The following is a 19,386-nucleotide window of genomic DNA, read 5'->3' on the forward strand; positions in this document are numbered from 1 at the left end:
AACCATTTTCTGGGCTGTCAGTTTCAGGGATATTGATAAAAATCTCACAGTAAATATTTATCTTCAGAGAATTTTGGAGCTCAGCCAAAGAAATTCGGAGTGTGGTAAGTGACTTCACCAGAGTTTACCACTACCAAAGCCTTGGCCAGAAATTACATATGTCTATCTTTCCATAAACTATTTTAGGGATGCAAAGTAATTTTGATTCACACCCAGGAAACTCATAGTTTATAGTTTTATTAAGAAGACAAGATAGTCAACTAACATGAAACAATTAGCTGAAAATACACGACACCCTATGGAAAAGCACTAGACTGTGTTGTATACCAAGTAATGCACTTGTCGATGCAGTGGTAATGAGTTTGGGGTGAAATCCTCCACTCAGCAATGCAAGACTTAGGAAGGACTGAAGGGAGTAGCATTTTGTTGGCAATCATGAGCCATTTCTAATCCTAACCCATTAGGAGTAAAGGTGAATTTCTGGCTCTTTGTAGATGAATATTAACAGTCTTTTACTCCCCCACTAACTATTCTTCTGGACATGCCACTTCTGTACTGTCATGCATTTGTTCTACTACAGCCTAAGACTGCCTCTATTATCACTCACTGTTCAGAGAATATCAAAATAGCATAGTGAGAAGTCACCTTCAGTAAAACTTAAATGTAGAGCTAGGCTTAAGCAGTTAAAGAAATGCATGAGGAGAGTGAAGAGAAAGATTCCTTAAGAATTTGTCCATAAACACTCAAAGGAAGACAGGGAGGGGATAACACCAGCAGAGCTGAAACAGAAAAAAAGAAGTTAATTTGGGTAATTCTTATCTGAAAGTGAAATGAGACCTGTTAGTTTAAACTCCTTCAGATGAAATACTGAGAGATCAGAAAAAGGACACAGAGAAGGGAGTGTGGGGAAATAAAGGGAGAGAAAAAAGAGGAAGGAAAAAAAGGTCAGAGGTGCCAGTTCACAGAAAAATGTCTTGTCATTCACATTTTCTTTCTTCCTAAAAAAGGAAGCTTTTCCTCCCAAAGGGCTGGTGAACACATTTGTCGACTACTGGGGACTTCCAGATGGACATGAACCCTGATATTCCAAGCAGCAGTTGCCCAATCTGTGATTAGATGTCCCCGCCCCCTGAACTAAGGAAGTGCACAGTAGCTTTTATTTTTCAGGCTGTGGCTCACTTACAGCAGCAGGAAGGGACTGAGGCTGTTGTTACCTATGGCTGGTGAGTAGGGGTCTTTTTTGACTGAGGGTCAGGCACTTGGGGCTTAGGAAACACTTTATTCATTGCTCTGTGGCAAACAGAAATAACAAGAGGGAAAAAACCTGTGGTTTGCCAGCTGAATCTTTCTCCCTATTAGTTCTATGTAACTTGAATCACTGGGGCACATTGCCTTAGACAGGCTGGAAGAAAGAAAGATTTCCAGGCATTTTAGAGCCAGGGGAAGTTAATTCCTTTCTTTCAGTGTATAGCAGTGAGGGGGGGGGCAGAGACAAATAGAGTGAGTTATTTGTGTAAGAGACAACTCCTGAAAGTTCTAAATGCACTCTGAGATTTCACTTCCTGTTGATTTCGAATTGGTCATTTAGGTAATAAACACTGCTCCCAGAGTCATGTAAGTGAGGCTTTTGATTCTGTCCTCTTTTTCATTGCCTATATTGAATCACATACTTGGTCTTTTAAGGTGACTCTATTTTTTCTCCTGACTCTCTAGTCCTGGTACTACTGACTGTAGGGCAGTCTTTCCTGGATTGCTACCCCAGTTTTTTAACTGGTTTCCCTCTCCAGGACATAACCCTCCAAGCCATCCTGTGAACTACTTTCGGGTCATATTTCTTATATTCCGAAGCTGAAAAAGCAAAAGAGATGGAATCATTAGCTTTTTATGCAGCTAGTATTCAAACATGTCATATCATATTCTTAGCTTCATTTTCCTCATCTGAAATGGAAAAGATTCAACTAGATCAGCAAATATGAATAATCCATAGTCATATTTTAAATTTTGGTTTATTCAGATTATACTGACCCTGTGTTTCTTAATCTTGAATGGACTGTAGACATTTATAATCTTTAATATATCTACAGGTAATTCTTATATAACTGGTCTGGTATAGACTTTTTTGCACATTAGAATCATTAAGAAAATGATTAACTAGCTATCTTTTAGTTCTCACATTCTAGGTATCTGTGCATGCAATGGTTTTACTCAGGAACTACAGTGGTTCCCTATTGCTGTTAAAAAATGCTCTGAACTTTTCAGACAGGTTTTCCTACCTTTCTAAATATACTTATCCATTTTTCCATTAATCTTTCTAAAAGGTGACTTAAGCTTCACAAAAAATTATAATTTTTGTATTTCCCCTACTCATACTTCCTGTGCTCTTTTATTTCTTTATTTCTTTGTTTCCTTCCCTATTATAATTATTTCTGGGTTTTATGACCTATCTCACCACATTTAACTTAAATTCCTAAAATACAAGGATCAACTGTTTTCTTTCTTTTCTTCACAGCACTCATCCAGCATTTGTCTGGAGAATAGTACATTAAGTGCACATCTGTGGCTGCATCTTTGGCCACATAGGCTGGCCTCACAGATTATTAGATGGCAGTGAGGGCATGATTAGATAATAAATGTGAGAAGTGGAAAGGCACTAAAAAAGAAAACAAGTAAAATGGACCAACAAATATAAATGACTGAGTTTGGTTAGACATTATTAAATAATTAACTACAAGAAAAAAATGGCTTGCCTAGTGAGAAACAAGGTATACTAGGAGCATATTCCTCTGACGCTTTGTCTAGTCTGGGAGTATCAGGTAGAAGTCCCCAGAAGAAGTCACATCTAATCCCAGACATAAAGGATAAATAGAGAAGTGGAGGAACAAGAAAAGGGGTCGGGGTGGGAGACCGCCCTCATAGAGATCCCTAAATAAGGGCTTCCTAGAAACTAAGAGAAGGGCACAAGGTTTCAAATGTAATGAATGAAGTGGGTAAAATTGTGGAGGGTCAGAATGAATAAATAAGGCTACCTAAATTAGAGTGAGCTTAGAGATTTCATTATTAAATCTAGTTTTTTGAACACTAATTATGCTTCATGCAAAGAATGAATCAGAAGGGGAAAAAGTAGCTTTATAAGGTTCTTGAAGTTATTTAAAAAGGAAGAATATAGGCCTGAAATAGAATAATGCACAATTAGAAAAGAGAGAAGCAGTCAGATTCCATAAATATTTAGCACATAAAATCAATACAATTTGATGGCAGATTGAACATAAGTTACTCAGAAAGTGGAAGATGTTCACTGTTACCATGTTTTATTGGTCTGTTGTACTTGGTGTTTAGATATCATTTATTAGTACCAGGAACAAAACAGGTGAATAAAAAGCAAACAGGTCAACTTGATAAAGGATTTAACAACTTTGTGGAACATTGAGAAGAGATGGACATATGATTCACAATTTTGCTATCTATATCTGGGATGAATCTATAAATTTGGGAGTAATTCATAATGAAGCCATGAGAATATATAGATAACAAGAAGAAGACCTAAGACCAAACCTCTTCAGTTTTACTGTTAACCTTATTTTTTCCCACTCCATTTGTTCTGTCCACTCTATATCACCTTGCTGAGTGCACTCAACACAGAGATTCGACTAGAGAAGTGAAACCGAAACCCAGAACTCAGGGAGACCAAATATTCCATACACTATCCTGCCTGCTGTTTGCGATTCTTTAAACTCTCTGTTCTAACATCTGTATACTATATTGCATCTCAGCATCTCTACTACCTTTTAAAAGGAACCCTTGTGGCCTCAAGTGCAGAAGCTTACCCAGACTTCTAGTCTCTGTAGCATTTCCTGTTATTTTAAGTAACTCTTCACCAAGTATCATGTAATATAGTGTGATGACTTAAGAGCAGGGGGATCTGAGCCCCTGAGTTTGAATCCTTTTTCCCCACTTAGTGTACATACAATGTACTCTACATATGTTTTCAGTCATAATTTAACTAACTTCTCTGTGTCTGTTTGTTAATACAATAAAGTTATTAATAGACCAGTTACATGAACTTTTGGTAAAGTTTAAGTGAGAAGATTCATGTATATCACTTAACATTGGTGGGGGATCAATATTAACTATTATTACTAAAGTTGTGCTGTAAGAACAGATGTAAATTCTCAATTTGTGTGATTTGGGGTAAATTATAAAATAAGGAGAATAATCTCATTGGATTATTGTAAGGATATAACACATTAATGTTTGTATTTAGTAAAGAAATTGGAAATAATGATAACAATGATGTTGGTGATTTCCATTGCTTTTTATATATTTCCTTTTTTAATCATTATAAGCAGGCAAGAGATGTTAGCTGTTACTAATAGATTTAAGTAACTTTTAAATCAGGTTTCGTAACTTTTCTGTTTTCTTATTATAATCATTGCCCAATAAACACTGACTGAAAAAAGCAATTCAATATAACATGGAAATCCAGGCTGTGGTTTCTAGACCCAAGTTCTTGTTCCTTAGAATTAATTGAGAATTGATGAGATATCCTTCCTTCTCATATATATGTCCAAATCACATCTGTGGTATTAAAAAAAGATTTATTACTTTGACTCTTATATTCCTTTATAAAAATAAAAATTATCCTGGACAGTAATAAATTAAACTGGTATCAAATTAATCTACCAATTGGAAAATTGGCCATCAGACTATTTTCAACTCTGAATTTTGATTGAGACACAATTTTAAAGTGTGAGGACCCTGAATGCACACATTCACTTAGTCATTAATTCATGTATTCAGCAATCCTGTAGGTATTTTCTAAGTTTTTAAGTACAAAGATATGAGTAAAATGTGTGAACACAAAAACGTGGATTCAAAAGCATAGTGCTTTCACTAAGAAAACAAAATACAGGGGAAGGAGTGGGTCCCATTGCCTAGCACAGGAATTGTCAATATCTTTCCACTCCTGGCACACATAAACCAACTACTAAAATTCTGTGACTCACCCAAAAATATATATTTTTGCCAGTCTGACAAAGAATATGTATAAGTTTGAATCTATCACATAGATGGAGATTGTTGTGTTGGCTGATGCCATGTTTTAATGTATTTTATTTTATTTTTTATCGTTGTTCAGCTACAATTGTCTCCATTCCCCCCACCACCGCCACTCCCCTCTCCACCACCAATCATCATTTTTTAAAATTGATCTTCTAAAGAAAAAAGAGGTCAGTGCCCCTGATTAAATAGTCAGGTATTGCATGTTTTAACAATTCTTGAGGCACATTGGTTGAAAATCACTGGTATAGTGGAAAAAATGCACAGCATAGTCAAGAGCATGGACTTTTCTTGGAGCATACATTTCAGGTAAACCATTGTCATCACTAGGAGAAGGAGAAAAATAGAAAGATAAACATAAGAAGAGTAGATGACATTAGGCCCCATGTCACAGAGAAGAGATGAGAAGGGATGCAAAAATCTTAAGTGCCAAAAATTATTAAACAAAATGCAAATACAAAGTATGGATTTGATGCACTGAGATAATTCCAGAGGTATAATGAAATAGTATATACTTTGCTGGTGAAACAGTGAAATAATCAGAAGGTATTTCAAGAGTACCTCACATTACAGGGAGCCCTATATTTAGGGTGAAACCCTTTAAATTTTATTCACAGTTGAAGGAGTCTTTGTGTTTCTTACAGAAGACAGATACGACAAAAACGCACTTAAGTCTTTGGAATTTGTTGGTAAAGAAATCTTAACTGGGTTATTGGATGGCTTGGTGAAAACAAATGTTCTTGAATTGGAGGAAACTGAAAAGAAAAAATTTTATGATGCCAAACCTAGAGAAAAGGCTTCGGTCCTAGTGGACGTTTTTCGACAAAAACGCGATGAAGCAGGTCAAATCCTTCTCCGAACCTTCCTTAAACCAGAAAATCTCTCCATTGGCAAAAAAGGTAAGTATGGAGTCATTTGCAACAAATATCCCAAATTTTCCTCAATGTATTTAGTTCCAATGCTTCTCCAGTGTACTGAATGCTCCCATCCTTAAATTTCTAAAACATTACTTTCACTACTTTGTCATTGTCATTTTATGGGCTACTTGGCTTTTATGAGAAGAGATTTGATTTCCAATCACCTAAGAAGCTTAACCTTTCTGTTTAGATTACTCATGTAAATAGCTTATTCTAGAGACATTTTGGACACTGTGTGCTTTCCTTCAAGTATCTTAACCTCCTTAAGCAACAGTCTCAGCATCTTTGACCTGTGGAAATTTCAGTAACTCCACAGGATTTGTAAGGCTAGGATCATAGTGGTAGGAATATGCTGACAACTCATAAGATTTTAGCTCTCATCTATCACCCCTCTCTGAGCTCCAGATGTAGTTAACTCTAGCTGCATGTTCAACATTCCATTCAAATATTCGCCCAGCTTCAAAAACTAAGATATCTGAAATGACACACTTGACCCCCCCGCCATCAAATTTATTCCACTTCTATCCCCTTCCTATCTCATTAGAACTATCCAGAGTACAATTTTCTTAATCCAGAGTACAACTGTTTTCTTTGCCTATGAATAATAGCTTAGAAGAGTGTCAGACACAAAGCAGGCACATAAAAAGTATTAGATGAATAGACAAATGGAAAATATGCATTAATTAGTTGCATCATTATTATTTGACTTGCAATACTTAGAACTTTCTAGTGTTAACTCATTTCTGTAAGCTATGAAATATGACCGGGGAAACACCTACACAGTGTCTAATATATTAAAATATTTCAAAACTTTTGACCTATATTGAATTACAAATATTATTAGAGCTTATAGCTCTAATGATAACTTCAAGCCCAAGTTTGCCAGTGAAAGAATCTACTATATGCTACAGAGTTTTTAACCTGAAATCCCAGCCTGGAATACTGGAATTTATCCATAATACTAAATTAATAAAAAGCTACATATACTATACAGCCCTCACTAAAACACGTAACTTTTTGAATTAGCCCTTCTCTAGGTAGATGGGAAATTCCCACCAGCAGGAGGGACATGTGTTAGATGTCCAAGATTGTGGCTAAGCTGCGTTTGCATTAATATTTACACTGGCCCTTCTGCAGGTTTATTATTTTCTCTTCAATTTGGGATGGGATGGGGACAATTTTGATTTTGTTCAAATATAAAAGATCTGCAATTGAGAATCAGAATTGAAGTAACGGAAACTTCAAAATAATTTTAGTTCCCCCAGTGAGCATTTAACCAAACAGGAAAACCACTGCATCTGCAGAGACAGTGGTAGGCAGGAAGTAGACAGAGGCCCTGCCATGTTTTATGTAAATATGTATGGTGCCAAGTACTGTCAAGTGCTTGTTATTTCATCAGAGAGATACGTATTCAAATACAAAGCCAGAGAACGTCAAAATATCTAAATTTTTGATACACTGAAGAAGATGGCTTTGTCTAATCTTGAGCTGATCTTTTTCTTTTTGTATTAATTAAAGGTTTCAGAGTATTTTATTAGTTAACGGATAAGACTGAGATATTAAAAGTTTTATCTAAACCCTTAATTCTCCCATTTCTTTCTACTGCACCGCCATCTACTAAAAACTCTTTTTGTACAGCAGGCTGCACTATAATATTTATATGTTGTAATGACAATGTATGTTGTAAGGAATTGTTTTCTTACTAAATATACTTTTAGATGCAACATAGAAATATTAATTCCCAATCTTAACTGCAAAAACTATATCTATGTATAGATACATAACAGTCATTAAGAGATGACATTTCTTGAGTTAGAGAGTTCACCAAACTTGTAAATAAATGGGAAAAAGAAGAGGTTTGATGAGAGACATATCGTCTGACATGTCTCTAGAATCAGGGAGTCTTTAAATTGGCAAAATCTGCTACAATGGGAATGGAGAACGTGTTACTACTTAATCTATTTTAAAATGTTCAGAAAGATTGGTTTTCTTAAAGACTTACAACTTGCTGCATCTCTTGAGCTTAAGTTTTAAAAATGTATTTTAGAAAGACATTTATCAAAAATATTATGAAAAATAATGAAAATAAATGAGTGAAAGTAATATAAAATATAAAAACTGAACATTTTATACAGAGTAATATTACCTTCTTCCTTTAAATTAAATAAAATCAAAGATTGATTTGGTTGGCTCATATAACTAAACATCAAGCTTTATTCCTATCATGGACAAAAACCTTGTTAACAAAATCACAATAAACCTCTTCTAGTTTATTAACTCTTCTTCCTTCCTCACAAAGGGGAGAGCTCTGGACTTTCCCAGTCTCTTGCAAAATCTCAGTCAAATGCTGCCAAGTGGTATTGGATAATATTTCATTTCTCTTAAGGATTAGGCCAGGGTGAGTCAGAAAAAAAAATTTCCACCTGGGAGGAGTTATTACCTCACATTTTAAAACATGGGTTGAAAATTTAATGCTGGCAGTTCAGCATTTTGGAGGCAAGGACATACAGTGTACATTAGAAACCTCTGACCAAAATGCTGTCTTTCTGGCTGTGGGATCAGCACTCTGTTTGCCATACAGAATTCTCCTTGAAATAACTGACTGCACAACTTGGCAAAGAATCAGAGAAGTTCAACTCCTGTGGAAAAGTTAAGGATTCAGGCTGAGGTTGCAGGAAAAAATAATATCTGGATGGTATAGGATTCGGGATGCTATTAAATGTTAAGTGTGTCTATGTGTGTATCTGTTCTCTGTAATTAGAAATAGACTTGGGATGTTTTACCATCCAATATGATAGCTACTAGCCATGTGTTAACTAGTAGTGCTTAAATTGTGGGTAGTGACACATGTTGAAATTATAATAGCTTGGATATATTGTGTTAGATTAAATACTGTTAAAATTAATTTTAGTTATTTGTACTTTATAATGTGAAATTAGAAAATTTTTTGTTGAATATGTGACTCACTTGTATTTATGATATATATTTACTCAATACACTCTTGCTCATTGGCAAGAAAACAGTTCACTTAGGTGCATGAGATTTCTAGAGTAAAATGTTGCTAAACTCAAACTGGTTTGATGAACACAAAAAAGGCTAAATTTGACCCAAATCATCAAGGTGTTTTTTTTAATAATAACCAGAATTTATCACTATATTTTTGGGTGGATCTGCTACCAAGGATTTCTCCCTTCTTTCCCACTCACAATACATCTCTTCATACTAGAGTTTAGTTAGATACAATTATAATTCCTACATTAATATGTTAAAAAACACTCCTCAGTATTTACCTTTTCTACCACTATCTTTAAGTGATACTTGGTTCCAGATGCAGATGTTAAATTTCTGTCATGTGATGTCATATGGTATTTCCTTTAGTTCCTACAGACATGGTTGGACCAGCTGAGCCAGCAGAAGAATCTAGAGATGCTCTGAAGCTTTGTCCTCGTGAAGAATTCCTGAAAGTGTGTAAAGAAAGGGCTGACGAGGTACTGTGTTCTGTAGATAAAGTAGAGAAAAAGAGAGAAGAGATTGCTTTCACTGAATATACTATCTCTTAGAGCACTAATGGCAGGGAGATGAGGTGCAGACAGAAGCTCTTTCTTAGATGCTTTGAGCAAGGAGGAAATACTATAGCCTCACACAAATTCCAATTTTCTTTCAATCCCATGATAAAGTATGCATCTCTCAGTATGCTTTCTTGTTCTCATACCTATTTGAGATTTATTATAATTCAGTTACAGTAATAAAATAAAAAATATTTATGAGTATAAGATAGCATGAATGAGTAGTTATTATCTGCATACTACTTGAAAAGCCTGGACATGAAACATGTTTTAAAAATATAATTAAACCCTGAGCTAACAGCAAATGTTTCCTGGCTTTCATGAAATTTGATCTGAACCTTGAATAGGAAGAATGATTTGTCTAGGTGAAGAGGATAGAGGAGAAAGTTAGGGTAGAAATTCTTGGAAAGAGGGTGGGAATGGCTGGGGTAGGGAGGAGTTGGGGGGGATGCAGACAACTGTACTTGAACAATAATAAAATTTAAAAAAATACAGAGATTTAGGTAAGTCAAAGTCACCACATATCTATTTCCTATAGATCTATTCAATAAAGGATGGAAAGGACCGTACTCGTCTGGCTCTCATTATATGCAACAGAGAGTTTGATCATCTTCCTCCGAGGGGAGGGGCTGAGCTTGACATCACAGGGATGAAGGAACTGCTCAAGGGCCTTGGCTATAGTGTGGAAGTGGAAGAGAATCTCACAGCCAAGGTAAGGGCCCCTCACCACCCCAAACATGTGTATATTACATGTTCAGTACACATCCTCCTACTAACAAAACTTTATAACATAAATAGCCAAACACTTTAAGAACCCTTGGTCACATGTTGTGTATGTATGTGTATGTGTGCATGTGAGTATATAAAATGATATTATACAGATGAAATTCGTCTTTTTTGAGCTCCAAATATTCTCAGTTCTACAAAAAGACACAAAAGTGATTGGCCTGTGTACTTATAAAATTCTTAGTTCCAAAGAGAGACGACTGAGATTTAGATCCAATATTCTCAGAAAACTTAACTCATAAATGTTTAGTAGACATGTATTCACCATGAAAAACAGTTGAGTCCTGCCTTTGTCCCAGGGCCTATTCCTGGCACTGGGGGTATGTCTGTGTATAAAGCAGGAAGTTCCAAGCTCCACTGAATTATATTCACTGGCAGTGATCCAATCCAACTAAAAGAAAAACAGAAAATTTCAGATATTTGGTGTTTCTGCATCTCTCTTTCTAAGAGTTTTAAAAAATAAAAATAAGTGAAAAAGAAAATATAAGGGCAAATTGGTGATCGGGGAGTACTTGTTTCAACAGATTGGTTAAGAAAAGTCCTGTTAGGAGACAATGGAGGAACTGACAGATGACAAGCCTGTAGTAGTGACCCAAGTTTGGAAACATGTGAATAAAATGCGTTCCAGGAAAGATGACTACAAATGAAAAGTCTAAAGTAAATGTAAAACTGGAAAAAAACAAAGGAAGGCCAGTGGTATTATATGTACAGAGAGGTTTTGAAGGGAAGTGGTATGATAGCTATATGACACAAGACTGTAATTAAGTGATGAGATAAAAGGCGGAAACAGAAAGAAAAAGATATGTAAGTGAAAATATGTGGGGGCAACTTTGCCCCAAAAGTCCCCCCATTTGCCACGGTTGAAATTGAAACTACCAAGACTGATCTGCTTGAGGAGGAAAGGTGGCTGATCCCTCAAAGGGGAAGGGCCAAGAGCCCCTTCCTCAATGGCCTTTTATTGGGTTCATTTGCACAAGAATACAGGTAAAGATCAAACAATAAATAGCATTCAAAAAACTATGAGGGCTTATTCTCAGTCAGGGTCAGATAGCTAAAGAGCCATAAAACTTTGAGGAACAAAATTCGTACTTGGACCCTTATCATTTGAGTGAGAGCATTCTCAAACAAAGCAGATTTCACAGGTTTTTACATATTCTTTCTTAAGGCCTGATCACCTGGGGAACCCGCCCTTTCCAGAACAGGGCTGCACCCCATTCCCCATCATAGGTTTTTAGACTTAAGTTGATTAGAGCCAGGAAGCACTGTTCCCAGATGAAAATGGGGACTCCAGCTATGTCAGCATAGCCAGGAAGCGAGGGTCTATCACTCCCTCTTTGTTGCAGCTCCCCGAGTCCTTCCATGGTGGCCTCTCAAGTGATGGTGTCTAGCTTAGGTTGCCCCTCCTCTGAGGGGCTGTACCCATCATAGACTAAACGGCCAAGCATTGGGGGCAGGGGAGGAGGCAGAAGCAGCATTTGCTACCAAAGACAATCTTTGTCTCCTAAGTGGCTCACATTCAGGAGGTTGCTCACTCAGCCTTAGCTATGGGGGGTAGTTACAACTCCTGAAACCAGGCAGAGTGGTTTCCAACAAAAATAAGCAAAAGTAAAAAATATCAAGAGGACAACTCATGTAATGTTAGCAGGAACAGACCTTTGAATCCACTGACCCATTATAGAAAGAAAAGGTAAACAGCTATGATTGAGCAAACACTATGTGAAGGCACAGTGATTGGAACGTGACAGATGTTTCTTATACGGCTCATGATAAGTAGGAAGTCAAATTAATGTTAATGCTTATCCTACTAAATTAAGACATAATGGTCTTTTTCAGGAGATGGAGTCAGTGCTGGAGGCATTTGCTGCCCGCCCAGAGCACAAGTCTTCAGACAGCACATTCTTGGTGTTCATGTCTCATGGCATCCTGACAGGAATTTGTGGGACTCTGCACAGAGATGAAAACCCAGATGTGCTGCTTTATGACACCATCTTTCGGATGTTCAACAACTGCCACTGCCTCAGTCTAAAGGACAAACCGAAGGTCATCATTGTCCAGGCCTGCAGAGGTGGTGAGTTCTGACAGGGAAAACCCAAAGTACCTGAATCATTTGCTGAGGACTGTGATGTTTGTTTTCATTTTAGGAGAAACGATCTTAGTCCCTGTTCAGGGCAAATGAAGTGAATTGAATTCTTGGGAAACTCCAGTTAAGTGGTTGGAATCATGAGAAAGTATCTTTTCAGCTGAGACATATCCATTTAGTTGAATCTAAGGAAAGTAATGAAGGAGATCTTTGGAATCCCTAAATCAAAGTTGAACAAAAATATTTCTCCATTGGAATAAAATCATTTGAATAACAGCTTTACTTGTAAATAGTTTACAGACATTCTGACATTCTCTGGATTGAGAAGAATTTCATTTGAAAGGGGAGCTATTCTGTAATAGCAGCACCCTCTTTTTACCTCATACAATGCTGACAGGGAACTGGGTGGGGAAATGAGGGTGCTTGGCATTGCTCTCAAATCTTTATTTATTTATTTTCTGACTTCCGGTTGTCTCTTGGATTTTTGGAGCCATGTTTAGAAAAGAAAAACAGAAATACTTTAGCTAAAAATAGTAACTATGCTCTGCAATGATGCACATAAGGCTTGAACTCCTTGGCTCTTCTTAGAAAATGGGTTCTTTCAGGTTTATATTACTATCACTCTTTACATACAAGATGCTTTCACTGTTAACTGGCACAGTGTTCAAAGACAGTAGAGAGAGGCCAAGTTGTGTGTGTGTGTGTGTGTTTCAGGGGGGGAGTTTAGTGTGTGTATGTGTTTGCCCTGCAATTATAAAAGTGGTGATGATTAACATTTCTTTATTGTTATTCACTTTTTAAAATGTGTTCATTTGAGAGAGAGAGGGAGAAAGAAAGACTGAATTTCTTTTGCACTTATTTATGCATTCTTTGGTTGATTCTTGTGTGTGCTCTGACCAGGATGGGACCCACAACCTTGTCCCATTGGGATGACACTCTAAGCAACTGAAGTCCCTGGTCAGGGAAAGAATAAACATTCAAAGAGAGTGAGGTGGGCAATTGTGACAGTCAAACTGAGGGAGGCACACAGTGTTTACAGAATTGTTGTCTCTCCAGCAAACCGAGGGGTACTGTGGGTCAGTGACTCTCCAGAAGCCTTGGCGGACAGCTCTTCACAGCCACGTGGGGACCTGGAGGAGGATGCTGTTCAAAGAGCACACGTGGAGAAGGACTTCATTGCTTTCTGCTCCTCAACCCCACGTATGTATCTCTCAGTTGCACACAAGGAATTTGGGGCCCTGAATGATTCTAGAATATCGATAGCTCTATGCAGCAATGATCTAAGGCACATTTTGAATGTTGCTGAAATAATTTACATGTATCTCATTACTTTATGGAAACAAAGATTCTTTATATTTTCTACTTTTAAAATTATACTTGGATTTTAAGTGTTCTACTTTATAAGATCAGGCAAACCAAACATTCAAACCACCTAATACGAGCCATCCAGTTGACCATACACCATTTAAAAACAAACGAATGATTCAGTTTTTCACTCTAGCCCTTTCTCCATAGTTGCCATTTGATGCTAGTTGGAGTGTGTCATTGCTTGCCTCAGAAGGGTGTGAATGTCCTTTAAAAGAGGTACAAAATGACACTCTGGGGCTAATGAGTCTTCATAGTAGTTTACAATGGTTTAGTCCTTGACCTCTAGGTAGTCATCTTAGCCTTACATTGCAATGTTTCTGATTTGAAAATTTCTGTTTTAAGTATTATTAAACCACTGCATAGAGTTTTAAATGACATACAAAAATACATATATACTTAATGTATGTAACATAATGAGTTGGATATAAGTACACATCCATGAAACCATCACCACAATCTATGTCCTGAACTTTTCCCTCCTCTTCAAAGGTTCTCTTTGGTTTTGTTCATTTGCCTTGATTATTATACTCTGAGAGACAGTGTGATTTTTACTCTGTAATCACCCTTTGGAACCAGGTGCCCATTCTTTGTTGTTTACTTCATGAGCATGGTGAAATTCTTTAACTCTCTGCGTGCCTATTCTTTCAACTGATAAAGCAGTAATTCCAGGTATATCTCAAACCTTTCAAATCAAGAGAATGAACATGAGGCACAAAGTGTCAGTTCCAAAAATATAATGAAGTCACCATACAATTCTGATCAGCCATCCCTTTAGTTAGTCTCTGCCAGTTTTTCCACTCTGTTGTAAATGAGCTAATGTTGGTATATATGAGCGTTTTCCTTAAACATGCAGATTAATTCCTAAGCTATGCCTAAAGGACATACCCATAAAACAAAAAGGTAATAAAAAAGTAGGTGAGGCCAGAGCCAAAGGCTTATCATTTCTTTTCTTCATAGATAACATATCCTGGAGAGACATCAAAAAGGGTTCATTCTTCATTTCACAACTGATCACATGCTTTCAGAAATATTCTTGGTGCTGTCACCTTGAGGAAGTATTTCGGAAGGTAACCTTCTTAGTCACTTTGTTTTTTCAGGAAGTCTTACTCCTATACTAATTCAAGTTACAATGACTGATTTTGTCAGGGAAACAAAAGTATAACAGTGCCATTATTTCTGTTACCTGGGGTTTTAAAATCTGTTATTAGTGAAAGAATATGTTAATACACCACAGCAGCAAATGAAAAGAGAGCAAAATCATAAAAAATAGAAGCTCATATATTATGGACTATACTTTTCTAAAATACAAAAAATGGAAAGTATTTTGAATTAAATTTTGTTGCTTAACTTATTAAATAAGTATGTGTTGGGGTTCTACATATAATTGCCACAATCCTGCTGACACAGGGGCAGATGACACATTGTGTCATAAGGCTACTGGTGGCCTACATTATTGTGAGAGATGTATACTAAATAAGTAGGCCAACAAAAACCGTGTCAGTATGGATTGTGATAGAATCCATAACAAAAGCATTCTAGGGCACTGAAAGAAATTAAAGAAGACATTCTTTGAATGGAGTAGTCCAGAAAGGAAGATTCTATTTCTTTCCCAGTTTAGAATATGCCTTATTCCCCCCTGCCTCCTAATTTGTTTTCCTCCCCACTTCTGATCACCACTCATTTGCTATACATATGACTTGTTTTTTAACCTGTAATTACTCACTTGAATGCAAACTTTGTGAAGGCAGGAATTTGTTCCACACTTCACCATGTTGGCACACATGAAATAACATTTATTCGACACAAGACATGAGTAAATGTACAGATGCTCCTCGGCCTTCTTCTTTAGCGAGAAATGTACTGATAGTAAGAATATGAGAAAGTGTGGCTGTTTTTATCCTAAACTCAAAACTGTAGAGAACAATACAGACCTGTGGGAAAGAACAATATATCTTTATTAGAAATGGAGAGGATCACACTGTAATGTCAGTTAGGGTCTCTGAGAATGGGAACTCAAAGTTGAGTCCCATTGGATGAATAGGAATTAGACATTGTAATCTCAAGGACATTGCTAGAAGAATATTAGAAGTAGGACCTCATAGATCAGTCCATGGAAAACAACAAACAAACAAATAAACAAACAAACAAAACTTCAGAGTCAATATGGTGGTGAGGATGTGGAAGTTGTTGTGTTCAGGTTTTAAGGTCAAAAGTTGGGGTTTTTTGCCTCATTGAATTGATGATCTAGTCTTTGAGGTTGGAGGTAGAGGATAGTTGAGACTCAGTTCAGATATGTAGAATAGAGATGGAAAAGAAATAAAGAAGAAATGCAGATAGAAAATTCTTGGATTAGACATGAGGCATTTGTTCTGAGATAGAGTGTTTTCTAACATGGGGAATTACTTCTAAAAGTAGGGAGGCAGTGACTGGACATTAGAATGGCTATGGTCTTGCTCCCATCAACCATAATAGCACCTTTCATTCCCAGAATTTGTTGGCTCATGGTGCAAAATGTTTTCTGAGAGTGGCTAAGAGTTATGTTTTATCTTTTGCCTCTTTTTTTTTTCAGGTACAACGGTCATTTGAAAAGCCAGATGTTAAAGCCCAGATGCCCACCATTGAACGATTATCCATGACAAGATATTTCTACCTCTTTCCTGGCAACTGAAAACAGTAAGTATCAGAGTTGTTGACCCTCCTGGTAACTGAAAATAGTAACTGTTGGAGTTGTTGGCAGGTAAATTAAATGAGAGAGTAATATTGATAGTGATGTCCAATGACAAATGATAGCCAATTGCTTGGGTGGTCAGATTACTGTTACTTGTTGATATAGCTTGGCAATTAGAATTTTTTGTTTTTTTTCCATAAACCCATTTGTTTACTCCTCCACCTCCAAAATTAATTAATTAATCAATCTGTCAGTTCATCAAGGAGATAAGCCTGATGAAGGTGGAAAGAAATAAACAATGAAGGACACAGGGTAGCAATTACTAAGACAAAAGTGTAATCATGCTTCCATTATTAGTTATACTTCCTTCTCTCCCCCTCCCAGCCTCTAGCTCTGTCTCTGTTTTTCTCTCCCTGACAGACACACAGACAAACACAAGCACTCACAGACACTGAGTTACCAAAGTTGCCTCAGATACTGAAAAATGCTAAAAACAGAGGAATTGACTTTGAGTTACCACATTACTGACATTGAACTCCCATTACCAGATGATATAAAACATACCCTGGGGTGTAATGTTTGTGGCAATGCAGATTCTGGTTCTCTGACTTTTCTGACAGTGTATATCACAGAATACTCAGAGTCTGCTCTCAGATTCTTAGTTACTTCTGAGAAACCTCTTTAAGCTTCCATTTTAATACTTACACATTTTTGGTCAAAATATTTTAAATGAGCCCATCAAGTTTAAACCAAACAATGAATTTACTCTCTACTGCTTCATGCCAAACTGTGTAATAATTATATGTATAATAGGTATGTTATTAATTTTCCTCTCAGCCACATAATTACAATCATATAGTAAAGTTTATGTCAATACTTTAAATCTATCTTCACCATCCCTTATCCTTGGTTTCTGTGTCTCTGTTTGGATAATTGCATAAATACTTCTTCACCAGAGTAGCTTTTATTGCCTAATTAGTACAATAGAACAACATTTAGGAATTGAGCTATTTGATTAATATTTATCTAGCACTTACTAGGTTCCAAGTTCAGTTTTATAGGCTGGGAATATACCAGCCTACAAAGTCAATGGAGTCCTTGCTCTCGGAAAGCTCACACTGTAGTGAATAGAGACAGACTCTAAATACACAAGATGAGAAGTACCAGAGAGTGATCAGATCTGAGGAGAAAAATAAATGAGACTAAAGAGATGGGTATTGTTTGTACTAGAGTAGAATATTCAGAACAGGCTTCTTTGAGTAGGAAAATAATGAAATCACAACAGAGAGTGAAACGAGTAGGGTAGTGTACCCTGTGATTCTATGCATAGAGTGTTCCAGCACAGGGACTAGCATGTAAAAAATCTATGAGGCAGACATGTGCTCACATTTTTGAAGCTCTGCCAAAAGATAGTGGGCTGGAGGAGAAAGAGAGTGGGAAAAAATAGCAGAGAAAATTTGAGAAATATGGTAAAAAGCTTAACCACATGGGCCTTGGTAATCTCATGGTAAATGTTCTAAAACTTTGATGCTGAGTGATGAAGGAAACCCTTTTGATCAGAGGAATGAGATGATCTAATTAGGTTTTCCAAAGATCACCCTTAGTAATTTTTATGAATATACTTCAATGGTCAGAGTTTGATGCCAAGGGCATGGTAAAAATCCATGGAAAAAGATGAAAAAGAATCATCATAAGGAATGGATTGAGGCTTCTGGGGATTATTAGGCTGGACAAAAAGTTTGTTTTCTCTCATCAGCTGGCTCTAGTAACTTAGTTGTCTTTAATTTCATTTGAAACAATTTTGTTAGATTATTTGTGACAGATGTCATATCAGCATGTGTTTAAAAAAATACTTATTAGTCCTGACTGTTGTGGCTCAGTGGATTGAGTGCTGGCCTAAGAACAGAGGGCTCACCTATTCAATTCTCATTCCTGGGCACTTGCCTGGGTTGCAGGACAGGTCCCCAGTCTAGGGCATGTGGGAGAAAACCACACATTGATGTTTCTTTCCATCTCTTTCTCCCTGCCTTCCTCTCTTGAATAATAAATAAATGAAATTTAAAAATATTTATTAAAATTGGTGAGTATTTGTGTAGCTATTGTAATATTGATGGAAGAAAATATACAACATTTTTACATAATATACTTTGCTATTTTAAGAAAGGTAGAAACATAAAAATGATTTGTGTAGTGAATGGAGAAAGTGCTCTGACTGATAGGATATGTCAAAAGCAGTTAGTGAAGTTTAGTGTTGGAGATTTCTCTCTGGACAATGCTCTACATAGTCAAGTAGACCAATAAAATTCATAGTGATCAAATTGAGACATTAATTGAGAACATTCAATGTTATACCACATGGCAGGTAGCCAACATATTCAAAATATCCAAATCAGTAAAGTTATTGGTGAAAATTTTAAAAAGTGTCTTTTATTTTATGGGGAAAATTAAAAAACCCTAAATGAACTTTGGGGCCAACCAAACACTATACTGAACTTCTGTACTTTTTTCTTCTTCAGGAAATTACAGGAAGTCCAGCCCTATTACCAGCTTCCAGAAGCACCTTTTCCAGAATGGCACAAATATTTAATCTTTTGTATTTAAATAAAAATGAAACAAATAAACTGTGTTTTGGGTCCTTTCTTTTAGATTTATTTACTTTTACAAATGTTTTTAATTGTAGTGGACATTCAGTATATGTTAGTTTCAGTGTATAGTCTAATTGTTAGATATTTGTATAACTTGTGAACTGATTCCCCCTGGTAAGTCTTGCTCCTGTGTGACGTCATACATTTTTCATCAGTATTACTGACTCTATTCCCCATATTGTACATTAAATCCTATGACTGTCTTAACCACTTCACATTTTTCACCCAACCCTCCATCTCCCCTTCCATCTGGGAAAAATCAGTTTGTTCCTTATATCCATAAGTATGTTTCTGTTTTGTT

General features: G+C 36.5%; 1 protein-coding gene across 3 annotated transcripts; it reads left to right on the forward strand.

Annotated features, from left to right (window-relative positions):
* Positions 1 to 1,114: 1,114 nt before the first annotated feature.
* On the forward strand, positions 1,115 to 19,061 carry LOC119060787 (caspase-13-like). Of its 3 annotated transcripts, none has more exons than XM_037161087.2 (9): positions 1,115 to 1,223; positions 5,700 to 5,954; positions 9,351 to 9,460; positions 10,077 to 10,250; positions 12,158 to 12,392; positions 13,461 to 13,604; positions 14,730 to 14,839; positions 16,342 to 16,445; positions 18,957 to 19,061. In XM_037161087.2, exons 1-8 carry the CDS (start codon positions 1,217 to 1,219, stop codon positions 16,438 to 16,440), a joined length of 1,134 nt encoding a protein of 377 aa, XP_037016982.2. In that variant the 5' UTR covers positions 1,115 to 1,216; the 3' UTR covers positions 16,441 to 16,445; positions 18,957 to 19,061. The 3 variants fall into 3 exon arrangements, with proteins under 3 accessions (XP_037016982.2, XP_037016973.2, XP_053526447.1); XM_037161078.2 differs by having other exon boundaries at positions 1,130 to 1,223; positions 5,703 to 5,954; XM_053670472.1 differs by having other exon boundaries at positions 1,202 to 1,223; positions 5,673 to 5,954.
* The last annotated feature ends 325 nt before the right edge of the window (positions 19,062 to 19,386 follow it).

The sequence above is a fragment of the Artibeus jamaicensis genome, unplaced genomic scaffold, assembly GCF_021234435.1.
Source record: "Artibeus jamaicensis isolate MK-2021 breed Jamaican fruit bat unplaced genomic scaffold, CSHL_Jam_final contig_585, whole genome shotgun sequence".
Classification (NCBI taxonomy): domain Eukaryota; kingdom Metazoa; phylum Chordata; class Mammalia; order Chiroptera; family Phyllostomidae; genus Artibeus; species Artibeus jamaicensis.

What these genes read in the sequence shown, in the direction of transcription:
- LOC119060787 (XM_053670472.1), top strand. An exon ending in TCTCTCCATTGGCAAAAAAG is followed by an intron (nt 5,955 to 9,350) that starts GTAAGTATGGAG and finishes TATTTCCTTTAG; the next exon opens with TTCCTACAGACATGGTTGGA. An exon ending in TTGAGGAAGTATTTCGGAAG is followed by an intron (nt 14,840 to 16,341) that starts GTAACCTTCTTA and finishes TTTTTTTTTCAG; the next exon opens with GTACAACGGTCATTTGAAAA.